This window comes from Sylvia atricapilla, chromosome 19 (genome assembly GCF_009819655.1).
Source record: "Sylvia atricapilla isolate bSylAtr1 chromosome 19, bSylAtr1.pri, whole genome shotgun sequence".
NCBI lineage: Eukaryota > Metazoa > Chordata > Aves > Passeriformes > Sylviidae > Sylvia > Sylvia atricapilla.
Genome location: NC_089158.1, coordinates 5,813,304 through 5,835,479, shown reverse-complemented (window position 1 = coordinate 5,835,479; position 22,176 = coordinate 5,813,304). Strand labels below are relative to the sequence as shown.

The 22,176-nt window shown below is 44.4% G+C and overlaps 1 protein-coding gene across 3 annotated transcripts; it reads right to left on the bottom strand.

Annotated features, from left to right (window-relative positions):
* Positions 1 to 541: 541 nt before the first annotated feature.
* On the bottom strand, positions 542 to 21,517 carry LRRC8A (leucine rich repeat containing 8 VRAC subunit A). Of its 3 annotated transcripts, none has more exons than XM_066332709.1 (4): positions 21,400 to 21,517; positions 19,829 to 19,954; positions 8,834 to 10,997; positions 542 to 6,047 (listed from the first exon to the last, which is right to left on the bottom strand). In XM_066332709.1, the coding sequence occupies exons 3-4, from the start codon at positions 10,988 to 10,990 to the stop codon at positions 5,772 to 5,774; spliced, it is 2,433 nt and encodes an 810-aa protein (XP_066188806.1). In that variant the 5' UTR covers positions 10,991 to 10,997; positions 19,829 to 19,954; positions 21,400 to 21,517; the 3' UTR covers positions 542 to 5,771. The 3 variants fall into 3 exon arrangements, with proteins under 3 accessions (XP_066188806.1, XP_066188805.1, XP_066188804.1); XM_066332708.1 differs by lacking the exon at positions 21,400 to 21,517 and adding an exon at positions 21,312 to 21,363; XM_066332707.1 differs by lacking the exon at positions 21,400 to 21,517 and adding an exon at positions 21,273 to 21,352.
* Between the last annotated feature and the right edge of the window lie 659 nt (positions 21,518 to 22,176).

The window sequence follows — 22,176 nt, the reverse complement described above, 5'->3', positions numbered from 1 at the left end:
AGGCCAATGTCACTGTGGTCAAGTAGTCATGGACAAAGGAAGTGAGGGAAGACAAAACACAAGACAAACACCTTTCTATACAGTAGAAGAGCCACACAGAAATTCAAATCTTCTTTGCAGGTCACAGACTGATTCTCTGTAACACTTCATGAATTGGGAAAGAGACAATCTCCCAGCATTTCCAGTTAAGGAGCCCATGGGGAAGCAAGCTACTGAAATAATTTACTTTGTCTGAAGACAATTCCTATGGTAACAGCCTTAAACTCAGCAACAGAAACTGTTTCAGACACTTGTTGAAGTGATAGTGAAATCTGTGACACAACCCCAGCTTGTCACAGAGCAGGACCTCTTTCTCTGTACATCCACTTAATTCATACAGGATTGTAATAATCCATATAGTCTTCTGTAATGAGTAAAAGAACCCACTAATCCTACACAATAGCTGGAATTATTAACATCTGTGTTTTGAAAAGTGACTTCATGGAAGGCAGAATGCCTTCATACACAGGAAACACCAAAGAAAGCAGACATAGAAAGAAAATGCAAATTAAAACTTTTATTCTGGTGAAGTGTCCAGTCATACAAGTCTTTCAGAGCAAACAAGAGCAGCCCTCAGTGCTCATGGAGAAGGTGCTGTTGCTCAGCTGCCCAAACAATTCCATGTACAAAGTGAATGTCATGATTCTGAAATATTACACCAAGTCGCAGGTCCCAGATGCCAAACCACAGCCCTGCCTGTGCATTTACACAATGGGAGTGAACCATGGTTAAGCCATGAGTAGTGACTTATTGAAATGGACACATTTGTCAGCTGTAAAGATGACTCAGGCTTGGTAGCCCCCTTCTCATTAAGACTCCTCCAGAAAAACTCTTCAATTGTCCAACAAAATTCCTTTAAAGGAAACAGAGGAGGAAGGGATGGAAAATTCCAGGAATCCTAAATTAAGTGTTTGTGTGATCTCACACGAAGTTGACCTTTGCCATTGAGATCCAGCAATTCAAGTACTGCTACTTTGGAAACTGTATTTTGGATATGAGATTTCTGGAGGACTTCATACTCCCAAAGCAGCTGAATATTAACTCACTGCCACAGCTGGAGGGAGAAGGGTCTGAAATAAACTTTAATAATCCTGCCCCATTCCAGTTGTGCTTTGTACACTGTTAGAACGTGGTAAGACAGAAAACACACCTGGTTTCCGCACATGCTCAGGAAAAGTACATTATCCACTGTGACCAAATAGTAGGGTTAAAACAGAAGAAAAATTTTTAAAGTGAAGTTTAAGCAATGATTTTACCGATCAGCATCCCCACAGCCTTACCTTAGGTGACTTTCAGAGCAGGTGACTCTGCTTACAGTATGACAACGTGGTCTGGCAGTGAGAAGTCACCCCAAAAGTTAGGAAATCTCTCCATGGTTGAAAAAAAAAAGAATCCAAGGGATGAGTTGGCTTCAGGCAGGCACTGCTACAAATACACTCCAGGGAGCAAGTGCCTCTGGGGAGATGTTACATTAACAGATCTCTAGAGAAGGCACAGCTATTGATGAGGGGGGGGAAAAAAGTTACTCCTCTCCCCTGAAGGAGGACTTAAAAAAAGTTTAAAAATCCAAAGAACTCAAACCATGTGAGCTCCATTCTTAAGCAGAAAAAGAGGTAAGGACACAATGTCACAGCCTAGGAATTGATACAATTTGAAACTTTTTTCCAGACAACTCCTTCTCTGTAAAGGATGTGTTATTGTTCTAAAAAATTCCTAGGATCAATTGTTAAAGAGGGAAAAAAAAGAAAAAAATAAGAGGGCTTCATGTGGTTCAGCAACAGAAAGCCACTTAATACTATTTATGGTAATGAACACCAAGAACTTTAATTAAAACGGAGTGTGCTAAATGGAGTGTATAAATGGTAATATGAAACAAAATAAAAAAATGAGGTAGGATATTCAAAAGAAGTGACAACTCATATGAAAGAACAGCACATCATGAAAGATACCTGTAACAGCTATTTAACTACTCAGACTGACAGAGTCAATTACTTCCAGCTGCTGAACTAACTGGGGACCAAATAATAAAACCAGAAAGTAAACTGAAATACAGAGCGACTTCAGCTAACACTCCAGTGCATAGTGGCAGAGTACAACACAATTTTACACATTTAATAGGTTGCTTGTTTAACAGTTCCATATTTAATAGTATTCCTTGCCTTTCAGCTGGTTCAAAATAATTAATTACAACTTAACACGTTTTGGGGTATTTAGCAGGAAAGGTAAAGTGCACATCACTAACCTTCAATCCTAACATGGGATGAGCATCCTTGTGTTCTCCAAGAACTTGTTCAGCTCAGAAGTGCTATTAAAGAAACACGTGGGTTTAATGCATGTAGCTGCAAGATTTAACAGCTAATAAATAATACGGTTTGCTACTGTTTTGAAAAGCTTAAGAGAACAAGACACTGACCAGAGCAGTGATTGTCTGCTTAAACTGAATGCTTTATGTGAATGCACAGATGTGTGTCAGAAATAAACCCCATAAGGTTCAGTCTGATGGAAACTTAAAGGAAAATACAGAATATTCATGGATTGAATACTTGCAAGTGAGGAGGGATTGTTGATGTAAAGACACCCTCACAGAATGAGCAATCCAGAAAAGTTTGGGAAGTGACTCGCTCTGCTGTGGGTTGAGTTTTGCAGCAGTCCTCAGTCACAAGCATGTTCAGGACTCATGGTCTAGATCCTATCCTTGCAAATTTTAAAGCTTTTTCCATCTCATCATACAAGACTGATACTCCAGAATCAAAGGGGAGACCAAGCAGCACATATCAGAAGTAAATACTACGTATTGCTTTCTTTCAGAGTGGCAATGTACTTGTGTCATCTTTGTTTCCAGTGCAAAACATTATCAGACTGCTCATCCTCATTTCGCCTCTCAAGCCCCAGCAGCCATAACCAAGAGAGTTCAGCTTGGATTATTGCAAAAGCAGCACAAAGTTGGTGTTTTCATGCATGACCAGTACTAGCCTGTCTTGCAATTGCTTTGCACACCTCAGGCCCAGGGCAGTCTCTACTCAGAAAGCAGCAGGAGCACAGCACTGTGACTTGGTCAGGAGTTGGAGGCAGTCCCTCCCTTCTGGCAGAACAGCCTGTTGTTCACCCATCCTGCTGGGATGCAGAGCTGTGCAGGAGGCTTGCAAGCTTCTAGAAGCACTGCAGCACTTTCAGGAGCTGCTTATAGAAACTCTAAGCCAGCTGTGCAAAGTTTAGGTTGTATAACTAAGACCACACCTGGAATCAAGAGTCAAAACACTCATCCTCAATCTAGACATCCTGGAGAAATATCTCTGCTCCTGTGAGCCAAGTGAAACTCCCAGGGGGTGCTTTGCCCTTTCAGCCCTGCCTGGTCTAAAACACACGTGTAATAAAACAGTCACCCCGTGGCCTTGATCAACAAACAGAGTCCACATCTCCATTCAGAGGCCATTTCTCTTCAGTGCTATCTTTTAGCACAGACTAAGGAAAAAAGTTTCCTTCACCATCCAAACAGCCCCCATATCCACCACAGGGAACTGACTGGAAAACAGCGTTTCTGTAGCTAAGCCTGAAGCCATTCCTGCTTTACTCAAAAGCAAAGCTCACCTAGCAATTTCTGTCCTTTCTGCAATCCAAAATGCTCAGGCAAATACAAATACAATCCAATCAGCATCAGTCCTTCCCCTTCCTTTCAGCTGTGGCCCCAGCTCTAACACAATTTTGAGACACTAACCCTATTAGAAGCCAGAAAAGCTTTTACAGTACCTTGCCTCCCAGACAGAGATTTAATTATATTATCCCCTGGACTGTTTAGATGTTTCATAATGAATGGACTAAGGGAAGCAAGATTTACATTTTTCTTAAAAGCAGTTTTATAAACAGATCTCTTGATTTTAATGTAGCTTTATTTAAGCATCTGAACATCAATAAATCCAGAGTCCAGTTAACATTGTTCATGGTTTCAGCATATGGAGTATATATATATTTCATATCTTACACCTGATGAAGGGAGCCACACTGTGCCTTATTGCCCCAACATCCACGGGATCACCACAAGCCAGGTGATAAGCCAGGGCACTCGCTGGCAGCTTGTCAGGAATCACTCTGGAGGTGGATGTAGCCTCCCCCTTTGTACACAGGGGAGGCCTCCAAACTTCTCATGCCCCAGCTTGCAGCACTGCACCTTGGAGCTGTTGGTCTGATGCAGAATGTTACAACCAGGACCTGTAGGTCCAGGGGCCTCCTCTTCCTTCTGATGGAAAAATGAAGACCTTCGTGTCCTGGAGGCATCTTAACCATCCCACCTTAAGGACATGATAATCTGTAACTGTTACACATTATCTACCTCTGCTGGCCCAGGAGGCTGAGAGCTTTTTTGTCAAATACTCCTAAACAGGTCAAACTCGTTTCAGTAAAGGCTGCTCTGTTCCAGGAAGCCAGAAGAGCTCAGTCCACAGAGGATTCTCATTCTCCTCCTTAACACTGAGGGAATGAAAAGGGAAGAAACAGGAGGACAAGGGGTTTTTTCCAGCACCAGGTTCAATCAGTATTAGCCTCCTATTTAGCTCAAGAGGTGTAACAGGAAGTGACGGCTGTTCAAGTGAGGGGAACAACAGAAGAGAACAATCAAGCAGCTCTCTAGACTTCATAATCCATGAAAAACACTGGCAGAGCAATTAACAATTTGATAATTTAATTGTGGGGGAAGGCAGGATGGGGAACAAGAGGTCCAGAGGAAACCCAAATTTCCTCTCCAACCCCATGAGAGCCCCTGACACACTGGCCAGTTGTACATTCCTGTTTGATATGCAACAAAATACCAGCAATTAAAAAGTAGCTTGGAACTAAAAGCCAGATCCTGAAGCAACTCCATGCTTCTGAGAGAGTAAATTAGAGACTCCAACTGCTTTTTATCCAGATCTCCCACTTGCACTATAACCATCCATCTCAGAACAGACTAAAGCTCTGGAATTGTGTCAGTTAGTGCCCCCAGGACATCAGCTGGAAAAGGATGCTGTGATCTACTCACCCAAACAAGTGACTTGAAACTATTACAGTAGTGCAATCTTAAAGGAGCAGATAGCTTTGTTCCTTCTCCAGGGGCAGAGAAGGTGGGGAGTGTGCAAAGGGGAAAGAAAATCAGTTAAAAAAAAATTCTGCCTTCAAGTAGCTGCAAGATGTTTATCTCCCAAATCCTAATGCCAGCATCTAGATAAAATCAGCTGTCTGTGTCCTATCCCACCCCAATTTGGGGCTTCACTGACTGAATCTGAGTCAGAGGGGAGCAGGACCAGCCGTCATAGAGATGGAGGTTCAAAAGATTTCCTTGTCTCTTGATCTTTGCTTGCAGGACACTAGACTTCCTCGGCCCCAGACACCTATAAGCCCTATAAGGAGTAGTGCAGCAATCCCCACATTCCTTTTCTCCTCCATTCAAAGGTCATTTCTTCTCACCAGCACCATCTACCTCACCCCAATTCCTGTCCAGAAGAACAGCAACACCTTTAATTCCCCCGGGGCCCTGCTCAGAGGCCAATTAATCTGTCTTGATCCTTATCCTGATCCCAAGACTCCCCCATCCTGCATCTGAGGCAAGAAGCTGACTCATTCAGAGTCATGTTTGTCAAGGACTCCTTGGCCAGTTCGATAGTGATTGGAATGGAGAAAGGGGAGCATCTGGGTGAAAGGGGACTGAAATGGCCTTTTGCTTCCTTCTAGTTGATCAGAGGCTTTTCCCTTTTCTCTGGGGTTCAAGCTTGCTCTTTGTCTGCCCTCCACAGGCGCTCCTTGACTTCCAAGGGCAGGGTGTTGAACAGGTCCTCCTCCACCACGAGCCCACTGCGTTTCAGCAGCGGGCACTCCCCCAGCTCCACAGGCAGGCACTCCAGGCGGTTCCCTCGCAGCTCTATCTGGGACAGATTCATCAGCTCCCCCACCCGGGAGGGCAGTGACTGCAGCACGTTGTTTCCCAGGTGCAAGGTTCTCAGCTTCCTGCACTGGAACAGCTCTGGTGGGAGACTCTCAATCTGAAAAAAAGAAACCAATCATAGGCAAAGTCACCAGCAGACATGGACACGCCTTCACAAGTGACCAACAAGCCAACACGAAGCTCCAAGGTGTACAGAGTCATTGTTTTCAATCATCCACTTCTCCCTTGAGCTCCTGCTTTCTGAGCTTCCTGCTTTGGGTGCTTCCAGCACTATGATTGTATGGATTCCTCTTTCAAACACTGCCCTAGTTACAAGAGAGTGATGCTGGCTAAAGCAGATATTGTCTCCAAGGCCAGGATTAGGGGACCAGAAACCTGCCCACAGCTGGCCTATACTGCCTTATGCTTTCATCTGTATTTGCTTCTTTCGATCCCAGATTCTTTATTCTGTCTTTGGATCTTAGCTCCTTTGCCTAAAGAAGCCATTCTACAACTGACATTACACTGAAAAAAGACTGGATTTAATCAGGACTTCTAGTTGGGCTGTAAGGTGAGAAGAGGCTACATGGGTACAACCTCCTGGCCCTGGAAACTGGGAATCTTCTTCCATCATTTCTGTAGGGCTGTGAAAACTTTCTAGGCTCCAGGGGCTTTTCACAGTGCCAAAATACAAAAAACAACAACGAAGCCATCAACTCTTACCTTTCCCAGCACCACCTTCAGGTAACCATGAATCACTAATTTAATAAGATTTATTTCTAGCAAATATTTGTAATAGTCCAGTCCTCCCAAAGAATTTCTTTCTATGGCTAAGGTCTAGCAAACACCAGGCTAGAAACTAAATGCAGTGACTCAGGATTCTCCCCTTAACACATAGTCTCAGTTTGGAGGTTATTGTTTGCCTTTAAAAGCAAACATGACTTTTCTAAAACTCAAATTATGTATCATATCATTCGTGGCTAAATTAGCCTGTAATCCATTTCTGAATGACAAGGAGGTGAAGGAAAAGCCAAGATGAAACCAGACCAATTAGAGACAATTCAATGCAGTCATTGTTACTGGTACTGGAGTGTTTTGCAAACAGCAACATATGATCACAGACTCTTGAAAATAATAGAGTTATTTGAGGGACAAGTATTGGTTTAGGAAGGAAGCAATGTGTTATAACAGCCTGCTTTCCAGGCAGGACAGTAGTGCCAGCCAACTCCAGAAGTCTCTATTCACTAGGACTGCTAAGCTAGGAGAGGACATTTGAGATAATTCCTGGCCTTGGGAAGTGCCAGTCTACCAGTCATGTTTCTTGATGTCACCATTTGCTGGGAGTAACCAGGCTGTCAGAGCCCCAGTACTCCTGGCCCTGCCCAGGTACAGGTTGGCTGTTCCATGGGGTCCTCACCACCTTTTGTTTCTGAACACACTGGAGCAAAGGCTCCTCCAGCCTTCCTGTGGCATTTTTTTTTCTCCCAGAGACAGATGTGTGGTGCCACAATGTTCTACAGGAAATGGAGCTGCCTCTAACTCCTCTCATCCAAGAAAAGTCCCAAAACTACAGAGGATACACTGCAGATTAACCCTGGGGAAGCTGTGCTAAGAAGGCTGCCAGAAGGCAAATGGTGCAGAACTATCTGAGTTCTGAACAGTAACATACCACGAAGTCTACCAGAGCTTCAGCCACCCACACAAACAGATGCACAAACCACCAGTGCCAGGAAACCCGAGGGAGCAGCTGTTCAGCTGGAATTGCAGATTGACTGCCCCTACCCTGCAGAGGCACAAGCTTTCAGACACCAACCTCAAAATATGGCTGGAGTTTTAGGAACCCCGTCTAATACTGAAATGCATTGGCAATTAAATACTTGATTTGAGAGCACTTCTGTGAAAAGCCAAACCACACTCACTCAAGCTGTTCTGTGTCTCTCACAAGAAATCTGGCAGTGTTCAGCCAGGAACAGACCTTGCCAATAGTAGAAAGGACCTCGATGTATGACAGTGAAAAATAGTGCTGCTCCAGGACAAATTCTGCTTGGTCCCAGAAGAAACCAGAAGCACCTAATTATGTCTGTCTGCAATTTGTACTTATGTTAGAGGCTCTTTCAACTTCAAGTGATAATGAAGAGAAAAAGTCTCCCAGGAATTTGCAGACAGAATGAATGAAAGCTTCAGCTTTGTTAAATGGTAAATGAAGTCCCCTTAGTAATGAAGTAATGGTAATTGAAGTATCTTTAGTTTTAAACAAAGGAACAAAAAACCAGACATGGGGTATCATTTGCTTTAAGCAAATAAACACTCTCCAACACAAACCAAGAAACAGCTTATGGAAATCAGGAAGCAGAGCATATTTGGTCATTCTCTGTAATCTACCCTGCACTTAGAGTGAAACAAAAAGCACAGGTTTACAAGACCAAACTATGGAGTATTCCCTGCAAATGCAAAGTACTCTAAGGAAAGCTGTAAGCCAGACATGCATGCCCTACATGGCTGCTCCCACAGTATATGTCTGAAGCAGACAGATTTAAGCACATAGTTTTAGATTAAGACTACAGTTTCTCAGATCTCGATTTTAAGCCCAAAATCGACAGCAATCTAGAGACTACATGCTTCCAACTGCAGAGAAACAACTGACTTGCAAGGCTCCTAAACAGCCTTCAACCAGTACTTGGAAGCAGTCTCACTATTAAGAGAGGATATGCAACAGAACAAGGAATCTTGGAAGACAGGCTTGCCCTGGAGCTATCTGCAATGTTTGGCCTTAGATAAACCCCTCAGAGAGATACAAAAGCAGTGCCAGTCTAGCCACAGACCATTGTAGCATGTTTAATCACACAGATAACAGAAGTGCCAGCACTATTTCCTCACACAGCACTGAGCTCTTAGCTGACTTACCCTGTTGGCTGTCACAGCCAGATTCTGTAGGTTTTGAAGAAGTCCAACATCTGGTGGTATGAAAGTTAAGTTGTTGTGGCTGAGATCCAAGTACCGAAGTTTCCGGCAATAGAAGAGCTGGGTAGGGATCTTTTCTATCTTGTTACGGTTCAGGTAAAGGCGCTCTAAGTTGGTCAGGTTGCCTATCTGCATGGGGATGTAGGCAATGTGGTTGTACCACAATTTAAGGCAAGTGAGACGATGTAAGTGCTGGAAGCTGATGATTTCCTCAATGGTCTTTAGGTTGTTGTCCTTCAGGTCTATTTCCTGCAGATTGTGGAGGCTAAAAATAGAGTGAGGAATGCGTTCCAAGTCACACCGGATCAGCTCAAGCTCTGTCAGATTGACCATCTTCTTAAGGCTGTTGAGGACAATGAGCTTGGTGCCCTCATTGTTGATGGAAAGCTTCTGAAGATGCACACCAACATCTGTCACCACCTGTGGCAGCTTGGTGAGGTTACTCTTCATCCTCAACACCTTCAGCCTCTTCAGCTCCCTCAATCCATCTATCACAATGTACCGGTTGTTTTCAGCACTCAAATTCCCTGTCAGGTGAAGCTCCTCTAGTGTCTTCAGGCTATAAATCCAAAGAGGAATCTCCTTAATGTCTGTGAACTTGATGTGGAGAGATTTCAAGTTCTCCCTCAAGAAGGCAAGGGCCGGGGCCTCGATTTTGGCAGCTGTGTGGTAGAGCCACAATTCCTTAAGGCTGGTGAGCTGAGCAATGCTGGGAGGAATAGTGACATCAGGGATAAGCTCCAGCTTCAAGACCTCCAACTCAATGAGGTCAAAGACTGTGTCAGGAATGCCGCTCAACATGAAAAGATGCAATTCCAGCTTATCCTGAGAGTTTTTGGTGATCCTCTGGCGTAGTTTCTCCAAAGTCCACTCATTGTTGAGGTTCAGCTGCCGCAATTTGTTCTCACTCACCTCTGACAGAAAGACAGCAAAGCGCTTGGAGTAGAGGGGGTCATACTGATCGATCAGATGGAGCATAAAAGCAAAGTCATTTTTCACATCAGGAATGTCACTGTAACTGCTCTCCTCCCGGATGGACTCAAAGGAGTATTTCTTGAGTGACCGCCTCAACATCCACCACAGTGTGTACATGCAGATCAAACCATAGAAAATCACCAGACTGATGTAGAAAGAAGCCAAGATTTTGAAGAGAGTGGCCAAAGGATGAGCACAGCGATACATCCTGTAGCCAGTCAAACTCTCAATGTCCACTTTACAGTCTACATCAAACGTTATGTTGTTGACATAATACACAGTATAGCAAATTATCAGAATGAACTTGATTACTTTGATTATGGTCTGTCTCATGTACAGGCGGTAAACTATATCTCCCTCTTCCACATGAGTACGGAACTTTTTCACTTTCTCAAAGAGTGCTTTGGCTTGCTCACCTTCCTTTTTGTCCAAGACACCAGTCTCAGACCTGTCCACAATCCCTTGCTCAATTCGAGACTTTGTTCTCTGCAGCATGGGAACAGTGGCTTCCACATCCTCACTGACTGTGGAGGATTTCTTGTCCATGGAGCCATTCATTTTTCCAAACGCTGGTTTGGTATCGCTCTCTTCAACCACTGTCTCAGACAATGCTCTTGTTGTCCATGGAGAGTCAAAACACTTAAGCAAAATAGACACAAAATGCTCCAGCTTGGAGCTGGTCCTTGGGAACTTGAACCAGAAGTTGCTACAAGCCAGAAAGATGAGGGTATGAAGCAGCACCAGATAAGGAAAATACTTGGCAAACCAGTGAAGACGGTTCTCATAACACACTGCATCCACGTAGTTGTACTGGTGCCGGTCCAGATCATACCGGATCCCTGTAGGCCCTGAATCAGCAGAGGGAACAAGACTAGTGTTGTAGTAGGTACGCTCTGGGGTTGCCACTGTCCATCCCCTGGCAGAGTCATTGCAGGAGTCTTTGGTAACCCATTTACAGGGCAAACAAATCATTTTGTCCTGGGTGACCTGGAGCGTCCCGCCAAACACGGCAATCATCAGCATCACTATGGAAATGTAGTCGGTGAAGACATCCCACCATGGCTTCAGGATGCGATAGGCTGGCTGAGTATCAGCAAAGTAGCGCAGCTCGGTGACTGGAATCATGATTCACCTGGAAGCAAACCAGAAACGGCTTAAAGGGTTTTGTTCTGCTCTTCAAGAGAGCATGAGAAAACACATGTTAAGTGCTGGCATAGCAAAACTGGGATTAGCCGAGATGCAATTTCAAGTAACTGTGAGACAAATGAATGAGGCTGCCTGTGAGTCATTTGCTACAGCCCAGGCGGTGAAGTTTGTTCAGCCTTCCCTGACAGACAAACTGTCACAAAACCTCAGAACTAGTACTTATTGTTAGCAGTCTGTGGGGTAAGACACACTTAAAGAAAGCCCACAGGGCAGACTTAACTCCCTTGACCAGACCAGTATTTGGAAATTTACTGTTTTATCTAGGGATTTTATTTCAGGGATGAAGGAATTCGCCAGCACTGTTAAAAGTGATAAAATCTACACACAGAGTATACTTATCATTGGTTTCTTACAGCTTCTACATAAAACTCTGCATCTGGCCAGTTCTGAGATTGAAGGGGCAAGGAAGAAGATCTACATACAATACAGTTATGTTTTCTAAAATCATTTCATTGATGCAACTCATTATGACATTCAGTAAGTAAGCTGGAAAAGAGAACAAGCATTGCTCAACATCATGACTTTTCTAAGTAAGTAATTTTGGCTTTCTTCCTTTGTGTTAACTCTCCAAGGAAAGATTAGCTACTTGCCTTCTGATAAATTCAGTACTGAAATGCTGTAGCAGCTGGAGTTTTGCCTTACTTATTCCAGAAACAGAGAAAGGGAAAAACATACTTCGAAGAATTTGCTTCTGACCAACCACTCCCACCTAGAGTTCATCTCAACTGGGATTTAAGAGTCACTAAGGAAACCAAAAGGTTCTGGGAAGCACAAGCCTGATGGCAGTGCTTGTTCTGTCCTTCAGACTTGCAGATGAAACTTCAAGCATGCTCTTCAACAAACCATACAAAGCCCCAAAGCTTGACTGAGCCATGGATAATGGAGCTCACAAAATTCCCCTATTTGACAGGTAACACAGAAGAACATGGAGTCACTGTAACTCCTTCTAATGATGGTGAAAAAACAGTAATACCACAGCATCCTTCTAGCAAAGTTCAGGAGCAAGACAAGCGCTAGTCTTTCAGTCATTTTGAAACTCACACAATTCAAGTATAAAGGAGAAAACAAAAATTCAGTTGTACTACCCCAAGCCATAACATTTCATTTATACAGACAGTCCAACAAGTTCTGGGGGGCTGAAAGCTCAATAGCACTGGCTGAGGGCAAAGCCTTCTGTGACACAGGTGGTGCCCATACCACCTGCTTTGGTAAAATTCAAGATTTTATTTAAAATTAACTTCCATCACTGAACTGCAAAGAAAGCCATTCCTAACACAAACTCAAAAACCACCACATTCCCTAGAGATACTAAATACAGAACACTATTCTTTGGTTTGCTGTTTACAACAATAAATAGTCCAATAACAGCTTTGGCTCAGTGCTGCTTGGGAAGGTTTCAAGTAACTACAGGAGGTAGATTGATAGATGAAAACCATTCTTGAAGTAATGTTTTTCCTTCTGCCCATCCAGGTCCAGCACTACATTAGTACATCACAAAAGACAGACTAGGGAAATGCCACCTTTTTTTTTTTTTTTGAGTGGATGATTTTGAGAGAAAAAGTGGTACTACCTGTTCTAGAAATTCAGCAAAACAAGGGACAGCAAATCTATTAATGATCAACCAGTAAAGTCACAAACAAGGGATGAAAACAGCCATCTAGTGCACTGTCAGAGGAAAAAAATGTCCTGTAGGACTGCAGAGCCCATGAGAAGTGGCTGACACACCTCTGCAAAAGGAACTCCACTGAACAAAGCAGGAGAATTGAGCATCCATACGGGAGGGAGCAGGCAAAGCTGAACTTCCTCTGGACAGCACCTGAGTAGCCAGAGAAGAGAGACCAAATGTTCAAAGCCTCCCTCCCAGCCCAGGCACTACCTTACTGCAAGCCCTAAGCAAGGCATTTCAGCTTCCTCCTCAGAATACATCTGCCTCATCGAGGGGAGAGCCCATGTGTGAGACACATTTAGGAAAAGCTGTCTGTGCCTACTACAGAAATAATAATTTCAGGATAAAGAAAGGTACAGACACTCTCTCTACACACCAGAGCATCTGAAATGAATCCAGCAGTTAAACGTCTATTCATGGAAGAACCTATTCCTTTTACTCCATATCAAAGGGGAAAAAAATGTTTATCTCTTTCCTCTTGCCTTGATACTTCTCAAAGATCCTTCCTGCTTCCTCCATCATCTCTCTATGTAGAGAAACTTGTAGGAAATATCAGACCTTTCATAGCGGGATTATGAAACTGGGATGATCTCTTTTCAGGAATTGGGGTCTCATGGTATTTGCAAACATGAGCTGTAGTGCTGGGTTTACTCATTTTACGCCATCCAGAAAATTCCTAATTCTTTCTCAAAAGAAATGAACCTTCGACTCACTTTGATTTCTAGCTCAGGATATGTAGGAAGGAAACAAAAAAAAAAAAAAAAAAAAGCAACACACCACAACCCACAGCTGGCTCCCTAATTCTGCTTACAAGTTACATGGGGTAGGAAATCCCCCGTTACACTGTGCACTTACAAGACAGCTGAAAAAAAAAAAAGGCATCCATTGAGAACCTATTACAGTTCAGTGTCAGCAATCAACAGGGTGGAGCAGGAAATCTCCTGCCTCCCAGGAACAATGACAAGGGCACTAGAGGAAGAAAAGAACACTGACAGCAAATTCTCACTTCTGGCAGCAGTGGAGACCCCATTCAAGTCCCAAAGAGGAACAATTAAACTAGGGGCCACCTTTGCAGAAGCTGGAATTTGCTATGTCTTATCTAATCTTACTCCCAGCATCTGCAGTAAAAGGGAAAAGCACCCAGCAAAAACTTGAGAAAGTAAATGGGGAAAGTCACATCTCTTCTCACCCGGATTCCCTGTGCACTCAATCCAATTCTAATTCATGATAGTTCTACATCAGGAGATGTATCTTGTCATCAAATGTCATCTTTATTTTGTGAACTCCATCTTGTAATAATTTTCGAATTATTAACACGATTCTTGTTACAACATTCTCCATGCTGGATTCCAGCAGTTTTGCTGCCGGGGTGGATGACAACAGCAGACTAAAAGTCAAATTCTCAGAGGTCATCTCTAGCACTTGATTCTCCCATGCACAGAAGGATTCTTCCCACAAGGACTGGGATTTCCACCACTCCATAGGAAGAAAACACACAAGTAGAGCTGGAACACCAACTCTCCCAACATGGGCAGTAAAACAGAGATTTACATGGTGGGTACTAGTCTGGCATAGGACTGAGAGCAAACCTTGCATGAAGGCAGCTGGCCAAAAATAAAGTTACCTCCCTTTCCTTGTGATCAAGAGCAGACCAAGATCCCCAGGACCAGCACACAGGAGATTTCAAGCTTCTGCTCTCGTTAAGAGTTGGATTTCAGGACGCTTTGTCAGTGCCAAAATATTCACTGTGAAGAAGCTTTATTTGCCAAGTCACTTGTATCACACAGCCTCACCAAGGGCTGAGCACAGAACACCTGTGTTTACAGACAGGAACAGCCATGGAAAAGGAAGTTCAGTATCACAGCAGTGTTGGTGAAGAGAAATCCAAACTCCTTTGTATATACTTCAAATTGCAGAACATTACAGTCAGAGCTCAGGAACAGGCAATGTATTTGCAGTGTACTTACCTCTGTCACAGGGAAGACATCGATACTGAGATTTTGAAAGAATGCTTAAGTTTAAGGACAAGTTGACTTCACTAAACTTGAATAAGCTGACATATCAAAACTTCTCTGTCTAAACTCCAGTCAACTTATCAGACACATAAGTACATTTTCCAAGGGTATATTTAAACAGACAGGCTTTGGGAGGGGGTGAAAGGGGGGAAATCTTACAATTGACTGTCTCAAAAATGTTTCAAGTTTTGCATTCCACAGACCTTTCCTTGTTACCACATAGTCCCGCATCCCCTGCCCCCTGAGAAATGACTTTACATTGTAGGGTTTCAGCTACATCAACCAACACTACTTTGAGCTTTTCTAAATCCAGTATAAACCACCTCAAAACAGTTTAGAGCAGCAACATCTGAGATTGTTCAGTAAAAGATCAGCATGCTAAAGCCTTATTGTCACAATAGGATCAATCCAACCAAGATAAATATGCTCCTAAAATATTTACACATTCCATGTTTGGCCACTACATATCTTTTCGAGACCTGCAAATTCACCTGGATCCAGATTTGCATTCCACCAGGGACCATCCCTGCCTCAGCCTGCTGGGCACAAACCTACAGCCTCCCCACTAATGCTGAACAGGCTGATCCAAGTGAAGGAACAGCAGTTCCAGACTTATGTAACCAGCCTGCCAAACCTACCCAGCCTTCAGCCAACCATAAGCATCACCAAGTACTAATCCTATGTTTTACCAAACACACCTGGAGGAGAAAGAGAATCACTCATGTTGGAATAACAGGGACATTCTGAACAAACCACACCTACACAGTAAAACCAGTCAGAAACAGGATTAAACATATCTGGCTGACAGACATAAAAGCAGCAAGTACCATCTTAAAGGCTGACAGAACTGAGAGCATGAATGATTCCCACAAACCACAGGCATTAACACAGTAACTGTTCTCTGATTTGGACAATTCCTCTATCTAAGACCATTTAATTTCAAAAACTGAAGATTGACCTATTGTCAACAGACACCTAGCTGAACAGTGTGCAAATTCCTGCCTGCAGCTGCTGGCCAGCACATCCAGCTGAGGACAGAGTGAACAGAAACAACATCACTATTCTGTTTCACTGGCCAGTTTGTCAGCTTGACTCATCACTGCTGAATACTTTATACAGCCTCCTCTTTCCTGCTGGCCATTCTGTTACTAAAGCTAGTGGCCAAAAAGTACTTATATGCACAACCTCAGGTGAGGCACAAGAATGCACAAACCTTCCCCGATTTGAAGAAAATCCTCACCTTTAGTGCAACTTTCAAGTGAAATCAGTCTCAAAAAACAGTTCTGGGTAAGTAGACTGGATGAATTTTATGTTGAATCTTGCAACCCTTTAATCTAATCTACACACTTTTAATTACCAGTTGGTTTCATTTTAAGATTGTGAACTGCAAAGCACAAGTCAAACCCTGCTGACAGCGTTTCTTACCTCTCAGAAGCCCAGAGAAAGAGGGAGTTGACCAGGTGGTGACAGCATCGGAGGTGGATAAAGGAAATAAAAGCCTTGATGCTTTCAAAGTAGAGCCCTGATTATTAACGAGCTACAACACGTTACAGTAAGTTTTCAGCAGAGCTTCCCTCCTCAGCAAGCTGCCACCTGAAATCCTAAAGAGGGACATGACACAGAGCTCTTTGTTCAAAAATCAGGAAATGCAAGAGCTTACTGGGCAGAAACAGGACTGGGAATTTATATTTCTCCTCCCCCATGTTTATTAGGTCCAGAATTAAGAGGGGGAAAAAAAAGGGAGGCTGAAAACAGAGCTGCTTTCAGGCACCCCTCAGAAAACCTTACAAGCTCAAGGACATCCACGTGATCAACTGGAAAAGCTCAAGACATGAAATGGAGCAACTAAAGTTGTTTTCCTTTGCTGCTTAGAACAAAACAGCAGTGAAGCCAGATGCCAAAGCCCTAAATAACCATTATCCCTGTATCAGGCCCCTTCTGCTTTAAAAAGATAAACCCCTCCTGTGGGACAAAACATGTTCTAAGGCAGAGAAGTGAACATGTTCCCTAGATGATCTTTAAGGTCTTTTCCAACCCGAACCACTCTATGATTCTATGTCAAGTTAAAAGGGTCATTTATCATTTAGACGAGTGGTGGAAGAGCAGCTGCCAGAACCCCTCTCTCAGTGGAACAGGCAGTGAACCCAACACTGAGAGCAGGGTGAGGTGGTTTTCACAACATTCAGCCCCACCCAAGCCACAAGACACAGCAGGACGAAGTGAATCCACTGCATCACATTGTCTTTCACTGAAGTTCATTAAAAATAATCCACCTACAATAGGGGTAGTATTTTATCATCTTTACAGCTACCCATTAGTTGACTCTGTCAGATGCAAGACTGTCAGTCTTAAGTCTAGTGCAACAGCTCCTGTTTACCCTCACACAACCATGCACGTCCCAACAAGTACAGGCAGGAAAGAACAGCTGCACCACCAGAACAATCCATGCTAGACTTGGCTTGGCCTGCCACATTTTCTGCCTCCTGACAGTGTTTTGCCCCAGCTGCACAGAACTGAGCACAGTCTGCAGTTACCAGCATCACTGACACTTGGGGCAGGGACTGTGTGCTGGTGTTGTAAAATTGAGGTGCCATCAGATGACTTGCAACACTGATGTAAACCAGAGCAAAACGGCTGTGTCAGCTTATAAATTATGAATGTACATGGCCAGAGGCTTCCTATCCAAAATTAATTTTCTCTTTGCCGTAACAAAAATGCTTCAAGGACAGGACATTGAAGCTGTCTCGGAAAAGACTGGCCTCCTCCAACAGGACACAATGAAGCAGTCCCTTGTGCTGCCTAATACAAGTGATTGAATTAATTCTGTTAGTAACTACTCAAGAAAACCAGAACAGCTCCAAGCACCTCACCACATGCAGGAGAAGGCTCTTCAGCACCTAACTCCAGCATCAAAAGCTGGATGAACCAGCTGCTCTCAGTGGGAAGGGTAGATAGAGCAGAGATTTGGCATCACTAACAACAGATAAGAAATCAACATTAAATTCAAAGTGTGTAAAAGCGAGGATAACTTAATTCATTGCTGACAAACTGTCACAACATGTACAAATCCATGGGTGTTACCACAGCTATTTTCAAGCTCCAAGAGATGAGCCAGTCAGGATGAAAGACAACACAGATAAGAGCAATGCAAGACTATTAAGACAAACTATCAGCACACTAATATTTTGCCCCAGTCTGAGCAAAGAGGAGCAAGTACCTCTTCATATATTCCCTATAGGGCTTCCCCTCAGGACCACCAGCTCAGAACATTTTCCAACTGTATTAACTAAAAGAACAAATCACCTCACCCTACATCATCAAGGCCTGATAAAACCACATCTCTAAAAGAGAACCTGTTAACTAGTCCAGCACACATCTTTATTGTGCACAGAACTAGGCTGAAGCTACCGGAGTAGCAGTCACCAGAGGTACTTCGTGAATTGCCAAGGTAATTTTATAGCAGTTGTTAACAATGATTGCTACACAAGGTGAGGGCAGTACTGTTCCTCCCGCAAGGGGGTCAGGACTGAATAGCTTTTAGTTTCAAAAAGCAGTTTCAGAACAGCAGAAAGGGCAGATAAAACCCAGCTACAGAAACTGAGTTTCTAGCTGCAATACAAGACACATCAGCTGTTTAAGAAAAAAGCTGCTTGGAAGCATTCAAGATACACTCTTCAAAGCACATAGAGTGCTAAATGCCTTTTCAGTATTAGGGTGCATATCCTAAACTGAGGCTGGGTTTGAAAACACTTGTAAAAATGCACAAAAGGAGACTCGGGACACTGCAGCTGAAGACTCTGTATTTTAACCATTACCCAAACAATAGCTGTGCACACCCCTCCTCACTTTAATGTGCCCTACACAAAAATCCTAATAAGCCCTTCTCCAGCACCAGTCAGTCACAGTGCCCCTCTATTTTCAGAGATACCAGTTAAGCTCAATTAAACACAAAAAAGCCTGCTTCTAAAGTACTCTGCTGAACAAAAACCCTCTTTAGTATGTGGAAGAAGCACAGGAAGGCTTCTAAAAAGCCTGCTCTAATCACATGGCAATAATTTGATACATGTGACCTCCACTGCTTATTCAAAATTTTTTTAAAAATAGCATCAGGGACCCCCAAACCACAGACCATCTCTCTGCCTGTAGCAGTTACTAGAATATTACCAGCTTCAGAAAGTCACCACTGGAAGGCTTCAGGCACTCACATCTCAAGTATGGCAACATTAGCTTTTAACACATGGCTTCTGGCATGCTTTAAGGAAATATTTATGCATGTTGTCTTTGACCTAAAAGAATTAAGAGTTTTCAAATACCATGACAAAGGAAAAAAAAAAAAAAAAAGTCAGTGAACTGCCAGAACACCAGACAAGCCTTAGAGGTTTCTTCTATTCTGGAATTAACCCACTGCACATCCCAGCTCAGAACACAGCCAAGCTGGACAGAACTTCCCCTCCCGAAGATGGGCACAGAATTCTGCAAATCCTTTAATCACAGTCCCAGTGCAGAACCAAGGAAGCTGGGAGAGTCCTGCAACTAGTTTGTGCCATTGCCTAACTGACACCCACACAGGTGACTGGTGAGTGCATTGGGAAAAGATGTCTGGAGACACCTATACAGGAGGACAAACATCACCCCACGGGAAATGGAAGGGAACCCACCAAACCCAACAGCTTGTCCTATTTCTCAGCTACATTCTTTTCAGGCAGCAGTCACCAAAAAATTTACTGGGCAGCCTCTGTATTTACTGTTAAGTGCAGTGAGAAGTCAAGGTTTACATGGCCAGGAGTTAGTTTAATGGGTGACTATATACAGTTACATTCTACTTTGGACAAGGCTCAATTCCTTTGTTATCTGCAAGCTGGCTAAGGGCTCTCAGAATTTAATTAATACCACCACAATTAAACACCACTACTCCACCCACCACCATCTGACCAACCACCTTTCCTCTATATCAATTATCTCATGCACTGTGCTTTGCATCTATGGTTCTATGGTTATGCAGAACCTCGGTCTTTTTCTTTTTTTTTTTTTTTTTTTTTTTGGCTTGACCACTCAGAGCTGGCCCAGAGCCCTCACCTTGCAGCAGGGTTCTGCTATCTGCACGTCAGTTCTCTGTGCTGGAAGGGGCTGATATTCCTACGTGCTGGATCCCGAGCGAGTGCTGAAGCGCTGCACTCCCCACAAGCCATGGGAACAGTTTCCCTGAAATGAAACACAGATTATCAGCAAAAAAGAGGGGATCGAGTTCACAGAGGGACATGTAAAAGCTCAGCAAACAGTATCTAAGAAGCAACAAACAACTCAGAGGGTCACTGGGAGCCAGAAAGACACATGCTGATACCTAGGAACATGACAAGAACACCAGGAGCCAAGTAAAACTCTTTAGCAGGGAAGAATTTCCAGCATCTGTAATTTTAACAGAAGTTACCAAAAAGCAGGTGTTGCAGACCCAGCCAATACAGATGCTGAACACTAATATCACAACTATGCCTACACAAGTAGAGACAGAATAACACATCACTGGCAGATAGGGAAAGGGATGACTTTACTGTCTGTTTTCTAGTCTAAAAAGCCTGAGCCACTTTAAATGTTACTATCAGGAGTATCAGAGAGCATAGATCACACTCCTAACCACTCCTGATTCAAGCAACTGTCCCCTTCCCTCCCAACAGGGATCTTCTTGAAGCGGAAGCAGTTTAGCACCATCAACAAAAATTACAACAGGGCTGGGTTTTTTTCCCCTTGCTTCCTGCATGTCAGTACGGGGCATGGGAAAACAGGCAAGGGAGCAGACCCTTACAGGGATCTCTCAAGCATCCAGCCTCCCAGCCACGTAGGAAAGGACTGCAGAACATTGGAGAGCATTGTGTCAACAACAGGGAGAAATGAAAAAGAACAGACATCAGTGGGAGAAAGTCCAACCCCATAATGCTGAAGATGTCCAAGGGTTCATTCCTCTTGATCCCAAAGTTACCATTCGGGCTGACAGATTTTGAAGCAACACCCTGGAAACCAAAGCTATTGCATTTTAGCCGTACCACAGTGCCGCAAAGGCAGCACCAGGAGGAAAGGACTCTCTGACCTTCTCCCCGCAATGGGCATCAGCCTCAACCCAGCACACCTCGGCACCAGCCCCCGCCACTCCACCGCGGCTTTCCAGACACAGAAAGAAACATCCTCTGGGAGATATAAATAAATCCCACCGCCCTTCCGTCCGCAGGTAACAAACAGCGGCGTTCCCTGGCTGGGGGAACGCTGCGCACACCCCGGCCCCGCCTCACCCCACAGACGGGGCAAGGGCCCCCCGCTCCGGGCGCTGTGACAGCAGGCACGGCAGGACACGGAGGAACCGAGCCGCTGCCGAATTACTCAGCAAATCCTTCCCGCTCGCCGCTTCCGAGCGCCCTCAGCCAAGCCCCCCCGACCCGGCGTTCCACCCCATCCCCTCCGGGACACCGCCCCACAGGAGGACACGTCCCCACAGCCCGCCCGCGGTGTGAGGGGAGCGCGGCACACCCACCTGCCCGCCGTGGCCGTGAGGGGAACCCGCCGCACCCACCTGCCCGCCGCGACCACCCTCCCTCACGCCGCTCCGGCGCCTTTTGTCCGCCCTGCCCTCAGCGGCCCCACCCCGGATCTGACCTCACCTGCCCCGCATTGCCACCATCGCTCGCTCTCGCCGCCATCTTAGGGGCGGGCACGGCGACGCGGGCGCGGGGCCATCTTTGTGCAGGGCGCGCTCTATAGCGGTGTGGGCGGGAACAGCGAGGGCAGTGAGGGCAGCGGCGCCATCTTTGTGCAGGGCGCGCTCCATAGCGGTGTGGGCGGGAACAGCGAGGGCAGTGAGGGCAGCGGCGCCATCTTGGTGCCGGGCACGGCTCGAAATGGTGCCTCGCTTAAAGGAGCCGCCTCAGCTCCAGCCGCCGCTGAGGGCATTCAGCTGTTGGGAATTTTGTGGTGCCTGAAAAAAAAGTGATTCACCGGTAATTATTTTTACTTGTCTGACGCAATGGAGGACAAGTGTGCAGCATAATGTCTTTTTTAATTCATAAAGAATGGTTCAAAGGCATTCGTTGTAATTTTATTAGTGTACAGCAGGCGTTTCTGAGTGGTTAAGTGTAGCAAATTTTAGTATACTCCAGTGATGTCTGCAACAATAAGTGTTTCTGTGGTTTTCTAGGAGCATTATAAGTCTTGGCAACTTCCTGCACCACAGGCCCAGGACCTATACCAGTGCCAGAATATAGTACTGTAGACCTTTATCAGCCTAGTGCAATAGCTTTTTTTTTTTTTTTTTTTTAAACTCAACACTAATTAAGAATTGTTCATGTCCAGATGCATTTGTTAAATTAAAATTACCTGAAAAAAAAGAAGGCCGTAACTTTCCTTGAGTTTTACCAATAAATATACAAGGTCAGATGTGT

What these genes read in the sequence shown, in the direction of transcription:
- LRRC8A (XM_066332709.1), bottom strand. Translation starts at nt 10,990, where the DNA reads ATGATTCCAGTCACCGAGCTGCGCTACTTTGCTGATACTCAGCCAGCC. An exon ending in TGGCTGTGACAGCCAACAGG is followed by an intron (nt 6,048 to 8,833) that starts GTAAGTCAGCTA and finishes TCTTTTTTTCAG; the next exon opens with ATTGAGAGTCTCCCACCAGA.